Source organism: Nannobrachium achirus, assembly GCF_963921795.1.
Source record: "Nannobrachium achirus genome assembly, chromosome: 13".
Taxonomy (NCBI): domain Eukaryota; kingdom Metazoa; phylum Chordata; class Actinopteri; order Myctophiformes; family Myctophidae; genus Nannobrachium; species Nannobrachium achirus.
This window is the reverse complement of record NC_137833.1, coordinates 61169021-61196313: the sequence shown is the minus strand read 5'-3', so window position 1 is coordinate 61196313 and position 27293 is coordinate 61169021. Positions and strand designations below refer to the sequence as shown.

The window sequence follows — 27293 nt, the reverse complement described above, 5'->3', positions numbered from 1 at the left end:
AGCTGCTGCCTTGTCTGCCCCGCCTGGATTGTCCTATCCAGTGCCTCTTGGGCATGTGAGCCAAACACGGTTCCAGGCTCCACCGGGAGAGCACGTAGAGTCTTCTTCGACTTCTCTCTGATCGGCGCTTGGGATAGCCACACCTGGCGTCGAGCCTGGACGAGATGGGACATCATCCGTCCAACCTCCCGGGACATGTGTCCAAATGCCTCCAGGGCCGCATCACAGAGGGAGATGTTGTCTCCTCCTGTCTTGTCCTCTACCTCCTCTTTGCCCTCACGTAGACTGGCTGAGAGGGCAAGCATCAGGTGAGAGAGGGAGTTGCCTATACGCCCGGCACGAGACCCTGTGTCATAAGCTCTGATGAGCAAATCGTCGGTGAGCCTGCACTGGGGACGAGGGCACCTTGTGTCCTGGCCCAGACACTCCTCGGGGAGTAATACGAAGGATGCAATGCACGGCTCAACCGCCGGCATTCGATCCAGACCCACTGCTGCGGCATCGTGCATAGCAGCCAGGGTGCGAGCATCCGCAGACATGCGGGCGCCAGCCTTAGTATCTGCCCAGCTGGCATGCAGCTCCCTCAGGAAGTCCTCTGAATGAGGAACGGTAAAGGCTGTAGGGGGTGGCCTGCGCCTGAAGAAGGCGCTAGCAGGAGCTGAATCAGCCTGCTGCGGTATAAGGACATTTAGGCGCTCTAAGGCCATGCGCAGAATCTCGCGCATAGAGCAAGCCTCCGTTTCAGCCAGCGAGCTCCGACCTGAGGAATGGGAGCCCGGGTTTGAGGTTCGAGAGGACGCATCCTCCTCATCTTCCGCCTCTCCGTGGTATCCCACCTCTCCGTGGTATTCCCCGAAGTGCGTGTCTGATGCCACCAGGGAGAGCGTATCATCCTCTGGGACAAGGTGTGGCATTTGTAGACCGGGAACCTGAGCTTGCTCTGATGGGGACACAGGCCGGTGAGCCATTAGCATTGCCTTCATCTCGGCCAATTCAGCGGTCAGCAGATCAACCTTCAAAGTTAATTTTCGCTCAGTCTTTGTCTTCTTCTTGGAAGGGGGGCCGGCATTATCACTAGCAGCGGCCGCCTCCACTCGCCGCTTAGCCTGCCTAGTCTGGTGTGAAGCTGACTGACCTGATGGGAGTTCACCTTCGCCATCTACTTCTGCCAGCCTGGCAACCCTCAGTGCCCGCGTCATGTAGCCGCAGTTCATACAGGCTTTATCAGTAAGTGCCTCCTTCAGATGTTGAGTGCCAAGGCACTTAGGGCAGAGGTCATGGCCATCGTCAGGACGAAGAGGGGCCTGACAGTTGGTGCACAGGTGAGAGGCTGAGCACTCCATTGCAGCAGCACAAGTTCTACTACACCAGCTAAGCACTGAGCGCAAGCGCTATCAGTTGCTGCTTTGGACCGTATACTGGGGGGAGGGAGCGCTCACGCTGCCTGCTCCAGCAGAGGTCGTTGGTTTTGTCTGAAGACAACTTACTGGGGGGAGGGAGCGCTCACGCTGCCTGCACCAGCAGAGGCCGTCGTTGCCGGAAAATTATATGCCAATCAAAAAATGATATTATAAATATAAAAATATAAAATATACAGTTAGTACCAGTAGCTAGCTCCCAAATAGGCTAGCTGCCGCAGATGCCGTAAGCTGGGGGGAGTGGGCGCTCACGCCGACTGCACCAGCAGAGGCTAATATAACCAGAAGGTTATAATTAGAAATATAAATTCTTAAATTAGAAAAAATATACTAGTAGCTAGTTCTACAGAAAGCTAGCTACAGCAGATGCCGTAAGCTGGGGGGAGAGGGCGCTCACACCGCCAGCACCAGCCGAGGCTAATGTAACCAGAAGGTTGTATTTAGAAATATAAATTCTTAATTAGAAAGAAAAAGTACTAGTAGCTAGTTATACAGAAAACTAGCTACAGCCGTGGAGCGCTTATGCTGCCTGCCTACACCATCAGAGGCTGTTGTTGTTAGAAAGTTAACAAAGAATATATATTCTGAATTAAACAATAAACTTCAGAAAAGTAGCTATACCGTAGCAGCTGTAAACTAGGGCTGGGAGCGCGTAGCTGCCTATGCCCCAGTAAGGTTAACGAAAAAAGAAACTAGCTTGGGAAAAAAGATTCGCCACGCTACTAGAAGCTGGTTATTAACTAAACCAAACGCCCTTAGCTGAGGGAGCACTTAGCTGCCAACCCAGCAGGGGAACAACAAACAAAAGCTGCTATAATAATAGCTATTAGGCACAAGCCTTTAAAGTGAAACTAAATGAGCAGTAGCTACTAGCTAGGCTAAACCCTCACGCTGGGAGCGTGGAGCGTTAACGCTCGCCGTTGCCACCAGCGGGGACCAAAAAATCGAACCTCTGTTCGAAGTGGAGCTGTGTGTGTGTGTGTGTGTGTGTGTGTGTGTGTGTGTGTGTGTGTGTGTGTGTGTGTGTGTGTGTGTGTGTGTGTGTGTGTGTGTGTGTGTGTGTGTGTGTGTGTGTGTGTATTGCAGTTGATGCTCAGGGCAGGCTAGACTCAACAGCACCTCTCTGGTCACCCAGGGTTACTACATACAGGCTACATACAGACCCACAGACCCACCCACCCACATACCCACCCACATACCTACACACACGGCCACGTATAGGGAGCTTGTGTTCCACACAGCTCCAAAAACAACGAAAATCAATCGCTATATACAGCGTGTATGAAGAAAAAAAGGAAAAAGCACTTTTATCCTTTATAATAGTAACGCCACGATAACAGAACCGTCTACGATGGACCAAACAACCTTACATTGGAGGGAAGCGGCGCGGACGCGGCTTTTACCAACATAGGTGGACAACTATCAAAGTCAGACTGAACTCAACCGAGCGTCGTCTTAAATGCGGATAGCACCGCTAATAACCTTACCTTCTGACCGGAGAAGAAGACCCTTCCTTACCGGCGAGAGGAGTTGAGAACGCCATAGCGTGGACGCTTTGTTTGTTGTTGATAAAGTTGCAGTCCCCGGAGGGCGAACGCTTCGCTACTCCGGCCAATGTATATGGCCGCGGAACTACTAGCAACTTAACTTTCAATAAGTAGATTTATTTATATGGAAATGCAGCTTAATCATTTAAGCATAAGCATAACGCAAAGTTACAACTTCGCATGCGAGAAAAAAAAAGGGACTGATTCCCTGATGATCCCCGATACATATAGACCACTACCGGGTCATACGGGGGTCACAGGTGACTTTTTTGGTATAAACACTCGAACTACGCATGCGCGAGGGGGAATATTCAGTGCTTAAAGCACCGCCTCTGGCGGTCAGGAGGGATGAAATAGAACATTATCCATCCATTATTTTAAAACGAATTATTTTGGTACACTCAGACATAACTGTAATCGAGCCAAACTGACTGCAGGGGGCAGCCACATGCAATGAATGAATGTGCAAATGGCCCTTCCCTCGCCCCGTTGCTCAGCGCATAGAAATGCATTTTCTAGATCAGGTCCACAGAAAACAGCCAGGAAGTGATTTAGCCATGCATTGTGTGGTGGAGATTTGAGAGCAGCGTTACGGGAGCTGCTTTTACTGTACAAACCCGCGCGACCCCTCATCAGATTACAGTGCTCAAACAAGGTAAAAGAACGAACGAACAAGCGTTCGTATTGGCGAAAGTAACCTGCCAGAATGGAGCAAACGTTAACGTACATAGCGGTAAAAGAGTTAAACGTTATGCTGGTTTGTTTAATGTTGAGTGAGAAAACAATGTTTCACATTAAGCTAATCATCTGAGGACCCCCCAAAATAATTTGGGGACCCCCCTGGGGGTCCCGACCCACAGGTTGAGAACCAGTGCTCTAGGTAAGAGGAGAGGTGATGGATGAATGGATGGATGGATGCGGTGTTCATTTTGTCAACAGAACTATAATACAGTGGTTCTCAACCTGTGGGTCGGGACCCTCAGAAGGGCCCCCAAATTATTTTGGGGGTCCCAAGATGTTTAGCTAAATGTTAACATTATCTTCTCACTCAACAGTAAACAGACAGACATACAGTATAAGTGTATACAGGGTATCTAAAGTGACAATTTAAGGACTTTAAAGACCTTTTTAGGTCAAACATTAGTCAAATTGTCAAATTGTCAAATATTAGAAATTGTGAAAATAGCCGATCTACATGATCGGCTATTTAAATATTAGATGTTATTAAAGCCTTATAGCTTTTTATGATGATTATTATGTATGTCTGGAGAACAGCTACACAACTCAAATATATTTTGAGGTGAAGATCTTTTATTAGTTCTGCATTAGTATACATGGTTCCACGCTTAGTCACCCTACCATTTAATTTAATAGAAGTGCTACTGTACCTAGTAGTGACACTGTGACCTAGTGTCTAAGATTTAAAATAAATGTGTTTTCCCTCCAGGGGATTTGAGCTCTTCAGATCCAGCATTGTGAAAAACATGAAGTTCCACCAACAGATCGAGGAGAAGTCTTTGTCACAGCTCAAGAGATCGTAAGTTATATTGGTCTCCTGTAAATGTACCTTTATCAAAAGCCCTGAAACATTGGTTATAAACTAACAGCAGAAGTGGATTGCCAGTTACAGTTGCTGCTGGGCTGCACCTCTGCAATCTGAGGTTTTGATGTGAATAATCTCATTTACAATGTTCAGTATAAAACTGCCAAATAAATTACAATAATTACAATAATTGATAAATCCCTAATACAATACAAAATTGTATGAAGTATCCCAGTAATGCGAAAATGGAAGAGTAAAAGACACATGAAATGTTGACATCTGGAGTAACTGACTTTCCTCTGTCCTCCTGTCTCCTTTCTTCTTTCTTTTCTCAGGATGAAGAGAATTCGCTCTAAGCAGCAGAAGTACAAAGAAGGACGCAAGTCATCAAGCAAGGAAGGAACCAAGGAAGAGCAGGCTTCTGGTATGAATAACTGACTGTTAAACTGACAATACTGTTTTGACGATGATGATGATTATTATAAAAATTGTAACATGGGAGTCGGGCACTAACCTGGATCAAGCCTTTTTTACCACACCAATGACCAGCCACATGCACACATACACATCAAAGGGGGTTTGAGCCCCTGCCCTTTTATCCGTCTGTAAAAAAGTGTCCTCTCCAGACCATGAATGCATTTTTTACTATGGTGAAAGAAATGCAAAATCCCTCTTTCAATGCCATACCTGAAGGCAGCATTCAAGAGAATTGCCTTGTCCAAACCCTCCTGAAATTGAATGGAGCATCTTATGTTGAAAGAATTGCTCTCTCTGTGTAGAAATCCATGCCGTACATCACATCTCCAGTATTGACTTGATTATGCTGAATTCAGTGTGGTATCAAGCACTGAAAATAGCCAACCTCCAAGCTCACAACGTGTCGTGCTGCGACGCGTTGTGAGCTTGGAGGTCTGCTATTTTAGATATTTTCACCAAAAGGCCCTTTTAAGAGATTTCAGCCCCTGCCTCTCTAACATTCTCTGCACGTCCCTGCCAATGACCTGCGATAGAACCATAAGAAATGCAGAAATTCCATAAAACGACTTGTCCGTCTGTACCATAGAACCACAGAAAACATTGAGGAAGGGTTTGACTATGCAGAAAGGAGGCTGGACGAAGCTATGTTTCAAAAAGATTCTCTCTTCTGTTCCTCCTCCAGAGCCTCAGAAGGATAAGAGGAGGTCTAAGAAGAAGAAATGGCACCGGCAATGGATGGATCACGCTACAGGTCTGACAAGCACGTCCATCTGCCCTATCTCTATTATTACCTATTGTTGTATTCACTGTTCCATATGCCTCTAACCACCCATCATAACACCCTGCAGACCTTGTTAAAACATGGGGAACATACAGTATGAACTATCTCACGTCCCTGTTGACCCGGACTAGCACCTTTTAATCCTATATCTCCAATATTGTTTTTGTCCTTTAATCGTTAATGTCCCTTTTCCTACAGTATGTTCTTACAGTAATGTAGATATAATGTCTGATCATACTATATTCTATATACTTTCATACAGTGTATTGCATTTAGAATGGTACTCACAGTTGAATCCAACACAGGACTAGGATAAATGTAATTTATTATTTTCAGATGTTCTTTTTATATTGATGATGGTTCTTGGCATGTGATGCAGACATATTTGTCATGGCAATAATGTTTAATTTGATCTAATCTTAGAAACCTTGTCCTCACAATGGTAGATTAAATGTTATACAACAGGGGTCTTCAACAAGGGGTCCGGGACCCCTAGGAGATCCTCAGAGTTACTACAGGGGGTCTTCCAAATCTTTGAGTGATAGAAAGTTTTTTTTTCTCCTTTTTTACATTAACCACTTGAACCCTAGTGTCCATATTCTGAGAACTTTAGCCAAAAATAGCAGATCTACAAGCTCACAACGAGGGGAAAAGAACAGACCATAGAGTAAGTATAGAGTATAGAGTGAAATGTCAAGTTATGTATTGACGGTTAAATATCTGAAAACACAAATTGACATGAATACAAAATACACTGATGATTGTGCTGTCAAACAATTAAACTATATGGGCTCTATGAAAAGGTTGTGGGGGTCCCTGCTTCATCTCTCTCTCAACTAAGGAGTCCTTAGCCTGAACATTTTGAAGACCCCTGCTATTCAGCATCAATTGAAATACAAAATCAAAAGTCGTACACAAATGAGGACAGTACAGTTTGTCATTTTAGATTTTTGCGTCGGCCATTCAAAAATAGCAGATATACAAGCTCACAGTGTGTCAAGTTTGAGAACTAAAGATTTAGAAGGCATTTGTCAAATCGGCCTCAGGTCTTAATGGCTTATTTAATAACATTCACACAATAAAATGTGGCGATCCCAATCATTCACACATATTTTGGAGTTTAAAAATGGTCCAGCCGTTCTGGGATGTCATACATTCGTACGTTATATGTGAGGTGTTGAGATATGAAATTCCTCACTCATGTCATCAACATGGATCAGGAAGATTTTGGAAAAACAAATTTTTGCCCTATTTGTGGAGATAAGCCACCTACGGTCGCTTATCTCCCGATTAGGGAGTCTTACTGGTACTATACATGGGTCATATACATGTATATACATATACATAGTCTATACAAGCAGGGGACAAATATCTGACTAAGATCCTCCTGGTTGCTGTGAAAAAGGCAATTACCAGGAACTGGCTCAAGGATGATATCCAGGACTATTGGCAAGGGAGGACGATCTTGGACAATATTCAGGACATGGAACAACTAACATTTAAGTTGAAAATAAAGGAAGAACTCTTTAATAAAAGATGGGAAAAATGGTTATTGTATACATTCAAAAAAGGAGAAATGTAAAATAAGAAGGTATATAATGTATATAAGGTATATATAAACCCCTGTATTGTTGTATTTTCTTTGTGTTAGTAAAAACAAAGTTACAAAAAAATAAAAAAATAATTGGCAATTTGCAGCATGCTGTAAAAGAAAAGGGTAGGAAAAGGATGTAAATGTTGTATTTCTTCTCCTTCCAGTGCTCCATTCAGGAGAGTACTACCTGTTTGAGTCAGACAGTGAGGAAGATGAGGAGCTGCAGCAGGCAGACGACCAGAAGCCTCAGAAGCAGACAGCCTGCCAGGTCAGCAAAACAACCTATGGATTTATACATATCAAATATTATGACAGGTGACTAAATGTATATATTGAGTTCAAATCAAAATAAAATACAAAGTCTAATTTCAGTAAATATATAATAAACTTGGGTTTCGTCGTTGTCGGGTGGAAACCTTGTATCTCCAAGTTTCAAATGTGTTCGTTCTTATGCAAACTAAAGCCCTGCTTCATCATACAAGGCCGTCGCACAAAAGTAGTGAAAACAGACGATCTACAAGCACACAACGCCTCGCGGTGCGAGGCGTTGTGTGCTTGTAGATCGTCTGTTTTCACTAGTTTAAATCATTTTTAAAATGATAAACGCAAAACGGTTTTGGACATATAGGGTTTTCACCTGACAACGACGGTTTACAAGCTTTAGAGAAACTTGGATTATGGAGAGAATTGAAATATTGATGGATGGTCCATAAATATTGTGATACCCGCTAAAGTCATACCAGCCAGTTCTGACCTGCGACCTTTGATCTATGGCTGCAACATTATGCTGTACCATCCCCCCCCCCCCCCCCCCCCCCCCAGTTGGCCTACCAGGGCTGGGTAACCAGCGTGAAGGCTGCACTCAGAGAACGCCAGAGACAGCAGAAAGAACATAAGGCGGCTAGAGAGAGGGCATTACAACAGGACACTTGTTCCGTGCCAGGTAAGAGACGGGTCATGTTCTCTTAAGACCTCTAAAGGATTGACATCAATTTGGGGGCTTTTGGAGTACTTCTTGCGTTATTGCGTTATTTGCATTTCTGGCTAATTACTTTTGTATTCCATTTGCAATTTGTTCTATGCTTAACACAATTGTTGCCAAGCATTACAATCTTCAGTGTCTTCCATTGCCAGAATCTTTAGAATCTTACCTTTTAATGTGCATGATGTGCACGGGTCATGCGTGGATAATGCACAGATGATGCACCACACGTGTGCACGCCATTCACAGCTTTCAAACTAAAACATTGAAATCCTTTCAGGCATTCAAAAGATATAGGCTATAGTGTTTTCTTCAACTGTAAACAAACATGGCTGCCATGGGAGCTGCCATGGGCTATTCTGGGAGTCAAACATGCATTTCGCGAACGCGATCATGCCGAAACTGGAAGTAGGACGTTTTTTTGGCACCATGTGTGTGGCACCATAATTATGTGTTAAATGGGTAGAGTAATGTAAGTTCAGCAATCAGCTCCACAAAATTGACATTATTTAACTTCTGCTTAAGTTAATATCTACTGGGGTGTATGAGTGGTAGAGGTAGAAATGTCCCCCACCATATAGGACCATAATGGAAACAAGTTCCCAAGATGTTTTTGTGTTTTCCTTTTAGCCTAAATGTCTGACTGTACCTGGTGTTTACATTTCTTACTAATAAAGTATTCAGTCAATCAATCAAACCACGGAGATGGGAGTTTGGCTACGGCCACTAGTGTTCACGTTTGGGAAGCCAGTGAGGGATTGTAGCTACTTATGTTGGTTGGTTCCGCAGGGAGGGCATCTGGGGGAAGTAGCATGAACCTTCACTCACTCTGCTCCTGTGTTCATTAGATCAGGAATGTGTTGTCTGTGCACTCCCCACAACAGAAACTTGGCATTGACCAAATTGGAAAGAAATTGCATTATGGTTCCAATGGTTCACTGACTGTTTATTTTTCACATTTTGTTAAAATTGAGTCAAGAACTTAAACATGACTCGATTGTGTGTGTGTGTGTGTGTGTGTGTGTGTGTGTGTGTGTGTGTGTGTGTGTGTGTGTGTGTGTGTGTGTGTGTGTGTGTGTGTGTGTGTGTGTGTGTGTGTGTGTGTGTGTGTGTGTGTGTGTGTGTGTGCGCGCGCGCGCGCGTGTGTATTGCAGGTTGTGAGGACAATGATGTGTTTGAGGAACAGGTCACCCAGGATGAGGTGGAAGACAGTGAGGAATCCAGTAAGTTCAATGTTTCTCAGAGAATCATTCCAAATGCTACCACTATTTTAGAATGAAGCTACTGCTTATGCAGATATTTAACTAAATCTGTCCATCCAGGTAGTTGCAGTGTGATTTTCAGATGTTATAAGATGTTTGCTGTTACCACAATACAATAATGGAAACTCAATGAACATTTCTTTGCATTTTATTTACAGTAGTCATTTTTTATTTTATTTAAAGGTTTTTCACCTTACAACTTACAACTACTACCTGTACAATTACCTGCACATACTAAAGTAAAGAAGAGTAAAAAGAAGAAAAATGTTGTGGCCATTGTATAAGTGGAACCCAGTTAAAACCTCCTTGTGGACTGTACCATCCCTTTCAAGCAGGGAAGCTGCACAAGTACTAGATAGCTTGCTCAAAACACCAAAAATAGTTCTTTACTAGAGAAGGACACTCCTCTGAGCGCAGGTCTTCACCAGGCTGGGTGGCCTACCCAGGGCTGTGTCAGTCATGGGTTGAAGCAGGCAGGATGAGAGGAAGATGCGGGGAGGGGGATATAGTTTCTGCAACATAGAGTTCACATTTATGGCATCCCCTAATGGGCAGAAGAGAACATGCTTTTGGAGGTGTACTTTATGGAGGGCCCTCAACTAGATTCCAATTAGGGCTTGATGATTGGACGTTGTGTTCATGATACCATATGGAATTACTTGTAAGAAATAGGCCTCACTAAGTGTTAAAGGCAATTAAAGGTAAACATTATAAAATATCAAAAACCTGTTTGACAGGCATTGTTACATGACTCACAACAAGTTCACAACATCATTTGTACCTAATTTGGTGAAAAAGCAATCATTCTTCTGCAACACACAGTGACATTTTTAGCATTCTTGTTGCCCCCTATGGGTGTAAGTGAAAGGGTTTTGGCTCTGCTTCAATGTGTGATTCAAATGTGGGGTTTAAATCTGGAAGTGCCAAACCAGATGAAGTTTATAGTGTTTAATAGAATGTCTTCACCCACCAGCAAGGTACATGGAAAAAGGTCACAACTGTAGTTTTGGGGGTTCTCTTAAAACACTTTCCCAGCCTCCTAGAATGGCTGTCGGTGGTTTAGCTGGGAATTTCTATTATTTCAGGAATATACCTTATGATCTGAGACAGCATTAATTTTACCAGACCACCAGAGAGCCCCAACAACATGTCTATCGTTTCACTTAAAAGGTGTCGGTGATTCAGTAGTCACCCTGTTTCAGCCGCAGCTATCCATTGCCTGAAATAGGGGATTTAAACAAAAACATTCTTCCCATGAGGCGCTCCGCGTGCACGATCCGTGCACATCGATATAAGCGCACGGCATGCTGTCTATATGCACACTCCATGTCAACTTGATTCTGGGTGAAATTGCGGCGTACGGAGGCTAGGCTAACGCTCCAGTGTATATTGCGTTGGGATGGCTAAAAACAGCTATTATGACCAGGAAGCGATCAAAAGCACTTCCGGTTCAGCTTTGAGACCTGATCATTTGGAATGAGCCGTAGAAGAAGAAGAGGAGAGGATAGTTTTTTTGCGATGATTATCATTTCTTTTGTTTTTAATTACTAAGTCCGGAAAATTCCGGTCCAGCTAATTGAAGTACTAAAGAAGTACGGGCGAGTACAGTGGCAATAGAAAGTGGCTGGGAAAGTGTTCTTAATGGGGGAATTCAGGTGTCTTAGCAGCAACAGCAGTAAGTCATGATAGGTAAAGAGTAGAGAGATAGTGTTGCTCATATTCAATGTCCAACTATACATCTCTTATTCCTCTGTTTGCTCTTCCCTGTCCCTCTCTCTCTCTCTCTCTCTCTCTCTCTCTATCTCTCTCTCCAGGCCATGGTGAGATGGTGCAGAAGATCTTGGACATCCTACGGTTCTTGTGGGCCATCATTCTAGCCATGGTGGACGGGCTGACCCAGTGGCTCAACCTGCTGACCAAACAGTACCGAGACACTTCTACTGTCCTCTGCAACGAACGCTACCTGCTCATACACAAGATAGGACAGGTAACGCACACACACACACACACACACACACACACACACACACACACACACACACACACACACACACACACACACACACACACACACACACACAGTTCTGGACACTAGTAAGACGCCTCAGGGCGATATGCGACCTCGCCCTTGGCAATCTGGCCAGTGGTGTATATCGGACCAGTTACCCATATATGGAGATCCATGTACTGTATATGGTACTTCCCTTTTATGCCCATACATGGAGATCCCTGTCTGAACCAGCCACACAGATATGGCATTCCCATATGAAGTTAGATATGGGCTTAATATTGATGACATCAGGGATCTCCATGTATGGGCATAAAAGGGATTCTGTTAGAGTGGTTCCCATGACATCACAACATACAATGCCCTTTATGCCCATACATGGAGATCCCTATCTGAACCAGCCACACAGATATGGGCCATGTCTTGGCCATCTGTCCAGTGATGTATATCGATGACATCAGGGATCTTCATATATGGGCATAAAAGGGATTCTGGGGAATACCCATATATGGACTTTTACATAGGTGATGTCACCTGTGATATCACCTGTGATGTCACAATGATGTGTCAAGGGAACCAACCCATAGACTGTAAAACTGTGTACACACACGTCTCGTCTACACATGGACAAGCTGTGACATTTCTCATGGTAAACTGTGACGATTATATTTATGTATTGATAGGCAGAACACTAACCCATTAATGCGTGTGTGTGTGTGTGTGTGTGTGTGTGTGTGTGTGTGTGTGTGTGTGTGTGTGTGTGTGTGTGTGTGTGTGTGTGTGTGTGTGTGTGTGTGTGTGTGTGTGTGTGTGTGTGTGTGTGTGTGTGTGTGTGTGTTCGTTCCAGCAGCAGCCTAAAGGGACAGAATCCATGGAGGACCAGTTGTCCCTGGGCAGTGAGAGCCCCACACTAGAGACATGTCTGGATGAGACAGACACAGAACAAACCAACATAAATAAGTGAGGACATATTTTGCATTCACACTCACATACAAAGGAACCGGACAATTAACCCATTTAGACCGGGTACGCATTATTTATTGCGTATCATTTTGTAAGCTAATTTTTTTTTTTTATCTTAAAAATGTGTGCAATTCTTTGAATATTTTGACCTGATTCTATAAGTGTCTTCTGAATCCTTCTAAGGTTGTTTGAAAAAAAGATATGTTTCCATGCTCAAACCTTTTCTTTTGAAGGACCCCCAAAATGATATGTATTTGGCCACGGACCCCCAACTCAAAATATTTAGTTCCAGGGACCCCCCAGAAGCAATATTTGAGTTGCAAATGTTCGCTTAAAAAGTACATTATATTCAAAGATTTGCACACATGTTCACGACTTTTAAAAAATAGCAGATCTACAAGCTCACACCGCGGTACCGAGTGCCACGCTGTGAGCTTGTATATCTGCTATTTTTCAATAGCTAAAGTATAAATTAATTAAGGCCCCTCCACCTTGGGCCCTAGTAACTCAGTCCCACTCACCCCCCCCCCCCCCCCCCTTGTGACGCCTCTGCTTGAGAGATTACCCAAACTAAGTAAACTCAAACCAAACAGGAATAGACTCCCTGTCTATCTAATTGCATGTTCACCGTTGTTAATGTTGTCCATTTTAAATCTTCTGTTTGGACATAGTGGTTGAAATTCTCATCTCTCTGCCTGTGCACGTTCAGTTGTCTGGACGTGGAGTGCATGGTGGTCGCGGGGCAGTCCACTCCCCTGCCGAGGGTCTACAGCAGCGGGAGCAGCCTGAGTCCAGAGCCCCCTACGGGCAGTACCATGGAACTGCGCCCAGATCCACAGAGGAACAGACACTCCAGAACAGCCAGTGAACTGCTGGGAGACAGGTACGAATGTTAGAGCTACAGCACATACATTAGAGCAGGGGTCTTCAACAGGGGGGCCGGGACCCCTAGGGGGTCCTCAGAGTTACTGCAGGGGGGGCGCCAAATCCTTGTGTGATTTGGTGTTTTAAATTAACAATTGAACCCTCACATCCCTATACTCTGAGGAGAACTTCAGCCAAAAATAGCGAGGCGTTGAGAGCTTGTAGATCGGCTATTTTTGGCAAATAGGTTTGGTGTAGAGGTAAAAAAAGAGCAGAACAAGTACAGAGTGAAAGATCAAGTTTACTAAGTATCGACGATTTATGATTTACAAGTCTATGAATCTATCTATGAAATCGATGAGAATCTCCATCACACATTTATACAATATGTAGAGGGGGTCCCTGCTTCATCTCTCTCTCAGCTAAGGGGTCCTTGGCCTGAAAACGTTGAAGACCCCTGCAGTAGAGCTCCCCTAAGGCATAGCAGTGAAGAAAATAATAATAATAAAAATAATAAAAATAAATGATATACTATATTTAATTAACTCAGTTACTGCCAATAAGCCCTTTTGCAAATCCCGCCCCATTCTGCCCTGTTACTATGATAGGACATTTGACCCTGGGCAGATTGTTTTTATAGTGGCAGTGAATGGGATTTTTTTTCCCTTCATAGCCTCATTACAGCTATATAAAGTACCAAAGGAAAAACATCTAGGTGATATTAATAAAAAGGGAAGACAAAGGTACAGTAGTTACATTGCAAAACAGGGGGTTTACCCGAAAATATATGTTTTAATTTGTTTAATCCCAGTGGGACAGAATCCTCTTTGCAGATTCTTTTATAGTGGTAGTGGATGGGATTTTTTTTCCCTTCATAGCCTCATTACAGCTATATAAAGTACCACAAAAAACACATCTACGTGATATTAATAAAAAGGGAAGAAAAAGGTACAGTAATTACATAGCAAAACAGTAGTTTTCCCCCCGAAAATAAATGTTTTAATTAGTTTAATCCTCTGGATCAGAAAGAGAATAGACCGCGCATTGCATCCTGGGTAGGAAGAGGACAGAACTATAATCCTAACCTCACATAATAGGCTGGCTTTTCGTAATTCTGCCCATTTAAAATATATGTACCCAATCGTGACTCTTAGACCATTGATATGGTCCATGTGAACTAGTTTGTTGAAGCTTATTCATTATGATGAGCGAGATCACGGCCGAGATCGCGGCCGTACCGGGCGATCGCCGTGTCGCGCACTGCGGACAGTTTTGAAAGCCACATTTAACATTCTCCAGAATCTCCACTGCACAAACTCCACCCCCGATAGCAAAAAGTGAATGTTTTTTTCTGGTTGGCCAGTCAGGGAGTCTCAGGGACCAATCAGAAGGCTGACAAACGGTCTATTAAATATGCCTTCTTTGGGTTCTCCCTGCCATAAATCTCCATAGACTTCCATGTAATTTATAGTGCACAGATCATGCACGCCCATGCACAGATCATGCACCATGTTTGTGCAGGCTGTTCACAGCTTTCAAACAAAAAAATCAGATTGGAAATCCGTTCAGGCATTCTTGAGATAATAGCCATTATGTTTTACATGTTATGTAAACAAAGATGGCTGCCCTTTATGAAAGATGGGGTTGTATGGGGGTGGAACATGCAAAATCGCGATTGAAATCATGTTTACTAGATTTAATGGGGTCCAAAAATAAATAAATAAATAAAAAAATAAAATGTTTTTTTTTTCTAAGTAAAAGTCGATTTAAGTAGTTTGGCAGGGAAGTCCATAGTGAGATAGTTGATCTGAAAGTCGTTTGGCACTGTATACCCTTTGTTTTACGGTTTTCAAAAAAACTCACAGAATCAAATGTTTTATGGTCATAATTCACCAGGATCCTGGATGGCTTGATTCTAGGCTTAAAATAATTGATATATTGTTAATATTGTTTGAAATACTAGATTTTTCAAAAAATCGCAGATCTACAAGCTCGCATGTATATCTGCTATTTTTCAATTGTTAAAGCATTCAATAATTCTAGACCTAAATGGGTTAACTAATTAAATACGGTATGTGAATGTGTGTTGTGTGCAGGCCGTTCTTTGTTGAAGAGTTGGAGCAGAGCAGAGAGTTCTACGCCGGTCAGAGCCGTCTGTTGAAGCTGCTGTTTGCTCTGTACAACCTGCTGGCTGCTAACTCTGAGCTGGCCTGCTACCTGATCATAGTGCTGAACAACGTGGTCACAGCGTCCGTCATATCACTGGTGCTGCCCATACTGGTGTTCCTGTGGGCCATGCTGTCAATACCCAGACCTAACAAGAAGTTCTGGATGACTGCTATTGTCTACACGGAAGTACGTGTACGCACGCACGCACGCACGCACGCACGCACGCACGCACGCACGCACGCACGCACGCACACACACACACACACACACACACACACACACACACACACACACACACACACACACACACACACACAGGGCTGTCACAATTATTACATAATCGTCTAATCGTGATTATTTGACATTATCGCAATTATGTTGTCATAATCGTCATAATCGTGAATGTTGAAAAATGTCAGAAATAGTGGAAATAGCAGATCTACAAGCTCACAACGTGTCGCATCGCGACGCGTTGTGAGCTTGTAGATCGGCTATTTCCACTATCAATGTTATTTTTTAAGTAGAAAGTCGTCAAATATGTCAGTAATGTATTTGTGTGTTTAGGTTATGTGTCATATCTACCATTATGCAACTTCAAAGCCTAAAAGCCAAACAGAAATGTAATTATCAACGACAAAAACACAATTAAATCGTTACTCGCCAATTATTTGAATGACAATTAATCGTCATGTAAAATGTCATATTGTGACAGCCCTACACACACACACACACACACACACACACACACACACACACACACACACACACACACACACACACACACAGGACCCCATTATACTTCTATCTATAACATTATCACTATTATCCATATAGGTTGTGTTGTGTGTATTGCACTACCAATGTGTGTGTTCATGTATTGAATGTTTTCTGTACTGCTGTGTTATATTTCTGTCATCTCTATTTTTATGCTGTGAACTCTTGGAAGATTAGCCCTAAAGGCTAAAAGAGATCCAAATAAATACTCAGATAGATGAGCTATACTTTTTAGGGAATCTACCGACCGGGTCGCTAAATCTACCGACCGGGGCGCTAAATCTACCGACTGGGGCGCTAAATCTACCGACTGGGTCGCTAAATCTACCGACTGGGTCGCTAAATCTACCGACCGGGGCGCTAAATCTACCGACTGGGTCGCTAGATCTACCGACCGGGTCGCTAAATCTACCGACCTAAATCTGCAGCCCGGTCGGTAGATTTAGCGACCCGGTCGGTAGATCTAGCGACCTGGTCGGTGATTTTGCAGCCCGGTTGGTAGATTTAGCGACCCGGTCGGTGAAAACTACCGACCAGGTTGCGACCAGGTTGGAGGTCGCTAAATGATCTCGCTCCTACTGTAACTTTGGTGTGATTTCCAGACGTACTGGTGTGCCTCTTTCTGCATGCATTGGGGAATTTAGAGAAACCGTTACTGCTACCGTGAGGCGGGACTACGACTGCTATGACGCAATCGCTGTTGCGGTCCAACTCGTTAAGCAAAGAGCCGTCGGCGACGGGGTCCCACCTCTTTCACTGAATGCTTTGGTTCCCATGGCGACGCGTCTATGGAGCCGACGTTTTTGGCGCAACGTGGAAAGGGACCTTCTGGCGTAGTCCAGACGGCCGCTACGGCGGCAGGTTGATCTATCGAGCGCTGAGTGATCATTTCCGGTTGCCGTCATCTGCCGTCGCCGTACAAAGATTAAATGGCCTATTCTCACTGCTGTGTGCAGGCATGCATGTGCACACATAGACATCAAAGGGGGCTGTCCTTTTACCCGTCTGTAAAAAGTGCCCTCTCCAGACCATGAATAAGTACCGAAAATAGCCGACCTCCAAGCTCACAACGCGTTGCAGCGCGACGCGTTGTGAGCTTGGAGGTCTGCTATTTTCACCAAGAGGACCTTTTAGAGATTTCAGCCCCTGCCTCTCTAACATTCTCTGCACGTCCCTGGCTGTGTGGTCCTATAGGTGATGGTGGTGTTGAAGTATCTGTTCCAGTTCGGCTTCATACCATGGAACAGCGTGTACGAGATGACCCTTAACGAAGACAAGCCTTACTTCCCCCCTCGAATCCTGGGCCTGGAGAAGACTGACAACTACATCAGATATGACCTGCTGCAACTGTTGGCTCTGTTCTTCCACAGGTCACTGCTAATGGTATGATAAACAATGTTTTTTTAAGGTAATTTAAGTATTTGAGAAAGAACGCTTTGAATATGTATGAGAGAGAGAGAGAGAGAGAGAGAGAGAGAGAGAGAGAGAGAGAGAGAGAGAGAGAGAGAGAGAGAGAGAGAGAGAGAGAGAGAGAGAGAGAGAGATGAAACTCATGGGAAGTCTGAGATTCTGGTCAGGTTCTGTCACAAGGGTGGGAAAGTGGGACTGAGTTACTAGGGCCCAAGGTGGAGGGGCCTTAATTATTTTATACTTTAGCTATTGATATATATATACAATAGCAGATATACAATGCGAGCTTGTAGATCTTCTATTTTTTAAACGTCGTGAAAATGTGTGCAAATCTTTGAATATTTTTTTAAGCGAACATTTGTAACTTAAATGTTGCTTCTGGGAGTCCCTGGAACTAAATATTTTGAGATGGGGGTCCGTGGCCAAATACATATCATTTTGGGGGTCCTTCACATGAAAAGGTGTGAGCACCACTGTCAAAGAAACATAGGTTTTTCCAAAAACCTTAGAAGGATTTGAAATATTCAAAGACTTGCTCAAATTTTCACGACTTTTCAAAAAATAGCAGATCTACCAGCTCGCAGCGCGGCACTCGGTGCCGTGCTGCGAGCTTGTATATCTGCTATTCTTTCAATAGTTAAAGCACAAAATAACGCGAAATAATGCGTTCCCAGTCTAAATGTGTTAAACCCCCTCCCCCTATGAAGAACATTCACGGGGGGGCCCACAGTGAATCCTTGTACCCAGGGCCCAGAATTTGGTGTGACGCCCCTGCAGATGAAATTGTACATGTCATGGGAGGTCTGAGGTTCTGGTCAGGTTCTGTCACCACAGAGGATGTGTGATAATGATGTGTGTGCTTGTGCTCAGCGGTATGGCTTGTGGGACCGCGAGGAAACCCTGAAAGAGAAGAGCTCCTCTCCAGAGGGGAAGGAGAAGGAGAAAGCAGGAGAGGAAGAATGCATGGAGAAGCAGAAGGAGGAGGAGGAGGGCAGAGACAGTCTTCCATCTAGCTTGGTCAGCCTGGAACAACCCAAAGACGACCAGCCGGAAAAGGTTTGGCAAGTTTTTAGTCATGATTTTGACGTCTGTATTTTGAAGCATCATTTATATCTCTGCTGTCGGCCGAAACCTCCTAACTACAAAATGTTCAAGTGGAGTAAGGAGGTTTTGACCACCGAAGCCCTTTTTACTACTTGGTAAATGGTAAATGGTGCATTTATATAGCGCTTTTATCCAAAGCGCTTTACAGAGATTGTGCATTACATTCACCCATTCACGCACACATTCATACACCGGTGGCGGAGGAAACCATGCAAGGCACCAACCTACTCACCAGGAGCAATTAGGGGTTCAGAGTCTTGCCCAAGGACCCTTCCACATTAACTCAGGGGGAGCCCGGATTCGAACTGGGAACCCTTCGGGAACCCTTCGTGCTCTAATAACGGTTTCTCTACCCCTGAGCTATATTGAACCACTTTTCTTTGGTTCAATATTATTTTAACCAACACACAGACGTAAAGGGTGTTCAATAGCCCTGATTTATGCAAAAAATATATAATAATAATCACACCCAATGTGAAGTGAGCGGTGGTCGTGCTTGCATAACATCTTCAGACTAGGATTTAAGTCTAGGATGTACAGGCTATGCTACACACACACGTTTTGCTATGGCAAAACGCTGAGGAAAAAGGCTACAGACATACGACATATGACATCACTAGACAAACATGATGCTACGTACACACCTTTTGCTATGACAAAACGCTGAGGAAAAAGGAAAAAACCTCAACAATTGATTTAGGAGGTTTTGGCCAGACAGTGAGGATTATAATGTGCACGTAATTTAATTAGCGATTATCATCCCTCCACAAACATGACAGAAGGACACTGTCAACATTACTTTCCGGTGGAAATCTTTACTTTTCAGGAAATGTTAATTAGATCCAGTGTAGTGTAGTAATAATGATTAAGTCTTAAGAACTTTTCATTGCTTAATTATTTATAAACCCCACAGATTGACAGAACCACTTTCAACCTGTCATCCCTATATTGGGCATGTCATTATAGAGGAGGGCAGTTTGAAAATAGCAGATCTACAGGCTCACACTTTTCATGTTTCTTTGTTTTAGCTGCTTCTCCAAGACATTGCCATACGACGAAAATAGGGCATTGATTTATGAAAAACATACAGCAGGGGTCTTCAACAGGGGATCCAGGACCCCTAGGGGGTCCTCAGAGTTACTACAGGGGGTCCTCCAAATCTTTGTGTGATAGAATCTTTTTTTCTCCTTTTCTATATTAACCACTTGAACCCTAGCGCAGTAGGAGCGAGATCATTTAGCGACCTACAACCGGGTCGCGACGTGGTCGGTAGTTTTCAGCGACCGGGTCGCTAAATCGAGCGACCGGGTCGCTAAATCGAGCGACCGGGTCGCTAAATCGAGCGACCGGGTCGCTAAATCACCGACCGCGCCGCTAAATCGACCGACCCGGTCGCTAAATCTACCGACCTGCCTGCAGTTTTAGGTCGGTAGATTTAGCGACCCGGTTGGTACATCTAGTGACCCGGTCGGAAGATTTTGCGCCCCAGTCGGTCGATTTAGCGACCCGGTCGCTCGCTTTAGCGGCGCGGTCGGTGATTTAGCGACCCGGTCGGTGATTTAGCGACCCGGTCGGGAGGTTGCGTGGCAGGTTAGCCTAACTGAGGTAAGGTTACTGAGGTTAGGTTTAGGGTTAGGGTTAGGGTTAGGGTTAGGGTTAGTAGCCCGGTGGTCGGTGGAGATTTACCTACCCGGTCGCTGGATTAGCGTCCCAGTCGGTGGAATTAGCGTCCCGGTCGATGGAATTAGCGTCCCGGTCGGAGGAATTAGCGACCCGGTCGCTGGATTAGCGTCCCAGTCGGTGGAATTAGCGTCCCGGTCGATGGAATTAGCGTCCCGGTCGGAGGAATTAGCGACCCGGTCGGAAGATTTTGCACCCCAGTCGGTCGATTTAGCGACCCGGTCGCTGGCTTTAGCGCCGCGGTCGGTGATTTAGCGACCCGGTCGCTCGATTTAGCGACCCGGTCGCTCCATTTTGCGACCCGGTCGCTGAAAACTACCGACCACGTCGCGACCCTGTTGTAGGTCGCTAAATGATCTCGCCCTCCCTCCCCTAGCGTCCATATTCTGAGAACTTTAGCCAAAAAAAAAAACAGATATATCGGCAATTTTTGGCAAATAGGTTTGGTGTAGAGGGGGGGAAAAGAGCAGACTAAATACAGAGTGAAAGGTCAAGTTTATTAAATATTGACGGTTCAAGTGGTTAAATATCTGATAACACAAATTGACACGAAAAATACACTGATGATTGTACTGTCAAACGATGAAACTATATGGAATCTATGAACAGATTGTGGGGGTCCCTGCTTCATCTCTCTCTCGACTAAGGGGTCCTTGGCCTGAAAACGTTGAAGACCCCTGACATACAGTATAAAGATGAAACATGAAGATACAAGGTTTCTGTGATGAAATTGGTTCTCAGCACTGATGGAATCTACTTAAACCCCACACTGTGCTTCATTGATCTCTAATTGATTCCAGAAACACATTAAGTGAATTGAAAACAATTCTTAGTAGGAGGAGCAGAGCTGGCTGCAGTAGCATGGCTCCACTCCACTGACATTGTTTTTGGCACGGTCATTACAATTACATAATATATCATTAATTATCCTGCTGTATAATTTCTCATTGGATTAAACAAATTGCAGAGACATTTTTCATTGGATTAAACAAATTAAATGATAATGTCTCTAGTGTCTCTAGTATGAGAGCACCGATATATTGAAATGCGTTAAATGGATCGTCTAAACTGAATTATGCGTCAATGCTATATTCTTTTTACATTGTATATTCAGTATAACCAGTACATAGGGCTTTCATGATCATGACATTTTACATGACGATTAATTGTCACTCATATAATTGCGATTAACGATTTAATCGTGTTTTTGTCGTTGACAATTACATTTCTGTTTGGCCTTTAGGCTTTGAAGTTGCACATGGTAGATATGACACATAACCTAAATATACAAAGAAATGATGACATATTTGACAACTTTATACTTAAAGAACATTGATAGTTGGAAATAGCCGATCTACAAGCTCACAGCTTGTAGATCAGCTATTTCCACTATTTTTCAACATGGAAACGATTATGAAAAAATAATCGCGATTATGTCAAATAATCATGATTAGACGATTATGTAATCATTGTGACAGTCCTGCCAGTACAAATATGTATTTACTGAAAGGAAAAGGTCCAAACTAACTTTTAGAACCCATGTAATCCACCAAAGCAGGTTGACTCTGCAGAGGCCAGTAGCGGCGCTCCTCCTTCATCAGACTCTCCCACCACTGGTCCAGTTCCAGACGGCCCGCAGACCCCCGGCGGGCAGGCGGTTAGCGGAGCGGAGGCAGAGGGCGGTGCGGAGAGCAAGGAGGCACCTCCAAAGAAAAGCAGCAGCCTACGCTTTCGCAAGAAAAAAGCCAAAAAAGAGCAACTGCACAAAGGTTATTAACTATGATATTCGTCGTTGTCAGGTGGAAACCTTGTATGTCCAAAACCGTTCGTTTTGCATTTTAAAAATGATTTAAACTAGTGAAAACAGCCGATCTACAAGCACACAAGGCGTTGTGTGCTTGTAGATCAGCTGTTTTCACTACTTTTGTGCGACGGCCTTGTATGATGAAGCAGGGCTTTGCTTCGCTTTGCTTCACAAATTTGAAACTTGGAGATACAAGGTTTCTGCCCGACATTGACGAATTGTAACTGTCATATTGCATTGTTACAATAACTGATGCACTTACATGGATCATACAGAAATACTGTAATGCATTGGGAATATCTGTAGATTATTAGACAACTGTAAAAGATATGATTACCTGCATATAGAATACAGATTTACAATGTGGAATAACAAGGCCAGCTGTGTTCCTTTCATAGATTTTTCCCCCTCGTTAGTTTTGGTACTGATTAGGGATGCACCGATATCTTATCGGCATCGATATCGGACACGACGTCACCGATCCAAGTCACAGATAAAAATAATAATAAAAAAGTCTCTGGCTTATAAATATGCAACATAATCACGCAATTGTAAGCCCATAACCAAATGTTTTAGCATATACTTTTCCCACAATCTTATCCAGCAAACCTTTTTCGTCGCTCCTCCACTCTTGAGACGAGACACGTGTTGCCATTGCCTTTTGCACTCCGTTGCACTGACTGCACACTGTTATTTGAACTGAAGCCTATCCTACAGTTAATAAATAGCTTTAATTGAAAGGTGATGCATTCTTTTTAATACTTGCTATGTAGCCTACTCTATCGGGTATCGGTAAAGTATCCCGAAATATCCAAATGTATATATCGTATCGAAATTGAAAAAAGCAGTATCGGTGCATCCCTAGGACTGACTGTTTTAGTGTTGCTGAGTGATTGACTTGTGGTCATCTGTGTGTACTGCAGCAGAGTCGGTGTCAGAGGAACCGGTTCAGAAGAAGCAGAAGGGCAAGAGAGGAGAGGCCATCAGTAAGAGACTGCTGGCTGTGGGACAGAAGATCAAACATGCCTTCATCTCTGGGTGAGTGGCTCTGCAGAACCTTGTACTGGATGTCCCAAAGGTTACTTTTCAGGAAATAGAAAAAGATTGTTCCAATGGATCCAATGTAGTTGTTATTTGGCAGGGACGTGCAGAGAATGTTAGAGAGGCAGGGGTTATTAACATTTCTAAAGGTGCCTTTTGGTAAAAATATCAAAAATAGCAGACCTCCAAGCTCACAATGCGTTGTGAGCTTGGAGGTCGGCTATTTTCGGTACTTGATACCACACTGAACCAATCATAATGAAGTGAATACTAGAGATGTGGCGTAACGGCATGGATTTCTAAACATACTGTGCACATCCAGTTGTCGCTCGTGCAAGAAAAAATAAATAATAGTAAAGAGAAAAGACGCCGGCAATGGCCGATCTCATTTGCACCTGATAACTGCACAGCAAGCGTTTTATTGGAGCTACAAGCTCTGCTCCCACAACGGTCTTGTGACGCGAGGCAAGCCAGCATGAGACAGACGGATAAGATGAACTACTCACATAGTATGCTGCTGCAGAGGTTCTTTGAGTTTAACTTGCAGTATTTCCAAAGTATGTTCATTGTTTAAGTCACGGTTTTAATATTGTAAATACTGTGGCTAATATATTGTTTTTAATCCACGTGGGTCCGTGTTTACTTTAGACTAGAGTTTGGAACGGCAAAACAACTGTCATGGCAGCTGGATTACAATAGAAACAGACTTCCTCTAAAACCGTCCGATTTCAAAATAAGAGACACTTGTAATGATTAGACAACACTACTTTTATTTTTAGTTCTACTCACAGGAAGTTAATGTTAAGTACGTGACACCAGAGCTAGTATCTGACGCTAAATAAATAAATAAATAAAGGTACCTGGCGGCAGTGCGCAAAAGCACTTCATGTTGTTTGATCAGGCACGCAACATTTATTTTGACCACGCATGCGCACTTGCGCACCAGTTATGTGCACCCCTGATTATATGATATGGGTGCACTGGCCATACAGATAAGGTTTAATTTGCATACTAGTCATTTGGGTGGAGTTCACAACATATGGCCCTTTGCCAAGGAAAATGTTCATATTGGCACATAATAATGCAGCATTATTATTCAATACAATTGTTCAATTCAAAACTTTATTGGCATGAGAAAACATACATAGGCCTACTGTACATTTCCGTTGCCAAAGCATCAAAAACATAATGAAAGAAATTAGGAAAGTATGTTCAGTTGGGGGAGTGGCTTGTTGTTACAACATTGTGTAAATCACAGGTCTTCAACAGGGGGTCCAGGACCCCTAGGGGGTCCTCAGAGTTACTACAGGGGGTCCTCCAAATCTTTGTGTGATAGAAACTTTGTGTCCCCCTTTTTATATTAACCACTTGAACCCTAGCGTCCATATTCAGAGAACTTTAGCCAAAAATAGCAGATCTACAAGCTCACAACACCTCGCAGCACGAGGAGTTGTGAGCTTGTAGATCGGCTATTTTCGGCAAAGAGCTTTGTGAAAGTACAGTGAAAGGTCAAGTTTATTAAATATTGACGGTTCAAGTGGTTAAATATAATATCTGAAAACACATTAACATGAATCCAACATACACTGATGATCGTGGTGTCAAACAATTAAACTATATGGAATCTATGAACAGGTTATGGGGGTCCCTGCTTCATCTGTCTCTCAACTAAGGGGTCCTTGGCCTGAAAAAGACCCCTGGTGTAAACAGAGCTATGTCACATTGCAACTTGGGCTTATCATTCTTTTGTGAAAGTTGATGAATGAGCTCCTCCCCTCCCTTATCCTCTCTGACCATCCCATCCCGTCTCCTCTCCTCTCCAGCTTTCGTACGGTGTACACGCCAGGCCAGAGCTTCTGCCAGGACATCCTCACAGCAGAGTACCGTGCTGCTACAGACGTCTATGCTCTCATGTTCCTCACCGACGTCGTGGACTTCATCATCATTGTCTTTGGATTCTGGGCCTTTGGGGTCAGTAGAGGATCGATAGGTCCCACTCGACTTTAATCAGTGGTTCTCAACCTGTGGGTTGAGATGATTAACTTAATGTGCAACATTGTTTTCTCACTCGACAGTAAACAAACCAACTTAAAGTTTAACTGTATAGAGGGTATATTGTATGTACATTGCTAAAGTCACAATTTAAGGACTTTTTAAACACCTCTAAAATGACAAATCAAACATTGGTCAAATAGTTAAATATTAGAGGCAGAAATTGTGAAAATAGCCGATCTATTTGCTCACAACGCAAGGCGTTGTGAGGCATGTAGATCAGCATGTAGATTGGCTATTTTCACAATAGAACCATGTTGTACAAAATGTAATGCCTCAACTCTTAGTGCTTGTCAGGGTGGGGGTCCCCAGTTCAAATATTTTGGGTGTCGCGGCCTGAAAAGGTTGAGAACCACTGGACTACAGTATATAATTAAACAGCAGAAGTGGCTTATTTACTGTGTATGTCTTGGCTTTTGCCCAATTAGAAATTAGGGTAAATCCATTCACCCTGGTGGAGAGCCACCATCGCAGAGCCTAGAGTTTTGATTTCACCGTGGTGCATCCGGCTCGCCGAATATCCATACAAACATGTTCGGGTTATGGGTTCGGGGGAGGGAAGTTGGGTGAGAATTTTGACGTGTTGAAATATGTTTGACACAACTCATGGTAAGGAAAATGGAACAAAATGCAAATCATTCTCAATTGAATTGACAATAGTTACAAGTCTGCTCTTCTTACCAGTAAGAAGACTCTCATGTCTTGTCTTCTAATAGTGATGAAACAGATTTGCCGGAACATTAAAAAAAGCTCTGCTCTGTCTCTTTTCCAGAAACACAGTGCAGCAGCTGACATAACGTCGTCCCTGTCAGATGACCAGGTGCCTGAAGCCTTCCTGGTGATGCTGCTCATCCAGTTCAGCACCATGATCATCGACAGAGCCTTGTACCTCCGCAAGACGGTGCTCGGAAAACTCATCTTCCAGGTTAGACCTTCCATGGCTGTCAATGTACTTAGTTATCAGTCAGTCAATAGGTCTTTGTCTATTGCCACGAATGTATATGTCGTTCTGTCCCTCACGGCAGACACAGTACATGTACAACTGAGGCATTTAGCAGATGCAATTATTCAGAGTAACTTACAAAGTGCAAGATCAGATTGGCATGAGCCCTAGTCAACAAATGACGGTTGAAATGAAATCTAAGTGGTCAAGTAAATGGAGTGCAAAGAAAACAATGAAATGCTATAAAGTAACTTCGGTAACGGGAAACATCAAACCTAGCCAGGGTGTTGTAGTGAAGAGAGGGACAAATGTTAGCTGAGCATGCAGGAAGGGCTGTAGGGGTGGATCATGTCCAGAAGGTAAAGGGTTATACTGTACCCTGGCCTTGATGACCTTGTAGGTTATCACCAGTGTGTTACATTGGAATGAAGCTGCTGAAGGGAACACAGAAGGGAGGAGATATGAACATTTAGGGAGGTGCCTTCATTCCAATGTAACGGGGGCAGTTCTCCATTCCTAAATCTGCCATTCCTACCCACTGCCATTCCTACTGAGGTTAGGGTTAGGGTTTGGTTTAGGTAGTCACTGCCTCTGTAGGAATGGCAGTGTGTAGGAATGGCAGGTTTAGGAATGGAAATAGTGTACCCGTGGGTCGGGACCCCCAGATGCGTCCCCAAAATATTTATTTGAAATAGCAGATCTACATGCTCACAACGCCTCGCAATGCGAGGTGTTGTGACCATGTAGATCGGCTATTTTCACAATGGTAATTATGGTATAGATCGAGTCAAAATAAATGTAATGCCAATTCCTACAATTCCATGTGCTTGTGCCGAGTGGGGGGTCCCCAGTTAAAATATGATTATGTTGGGGGTCG

General features: G+C 43.7%; 1 protein-coding gene across 1 annotated transcript in view; it reads left to right on the top strand.

Annotated features, from left to right (window-relative positions):
* Window positions 1-27293, top strand: part of piezo1 (piezo type mechanosensitive ion channel component 1 (Er blood group)) — a 186901-nt gene that overhangs the window by 141830 nt on the left and 17778 nt on the right. Inside the window, exons 28-43 of the mRNA XM_080740889.1 lie at window positions 4413-4502; window positions 4844-4932; window positions 5668-5736; window positions 7525-7628; window positions 8183-8303; window positions 9497-9565; window positions 11419-11591; window positions 12466-12572; window positions 13285-13458; window positions 15536-15794; window positions 17577-17765; window positions 18663-18848; window positions 22132-22345; window positions 23304-23418; window positions 25245-25392; window positions 26246-26398. Coding sequence (XP_080597015.1) covers window positions 4413-4502; window positions 4844-4932; window positions 5668-5736; window positions 7525-7628; window positions 8183-8303; window positions 9497-9565; window positions 11419-11591; window positions 12466-12572; window positions 13285-13458; window positions 15536-15794; window positions 17577-17765; window positions 18663-18848; window positions 22132-22345; window positions 23304-23418; window positions 25245-25392; window positions 26246-26398 — 2260 coding nt within the window. The remainder of the gene's footprint in view (window positions 1-4412; window positions 4503-4843; window positions 4933-5667; window positions 5737-7524; window positions 7629-8182; window positions 8304-9496; window positions 9566-11418; window positions 11592-12465; window positions 12573-13284; window positions 13459-15535; window positions 15795-17576; window positions 17766-18662; window positions 18849-22131; window positions 22346-23303; window positions 23419-25244; window positions 25393-26245; window positions 26399-27293) is intronic.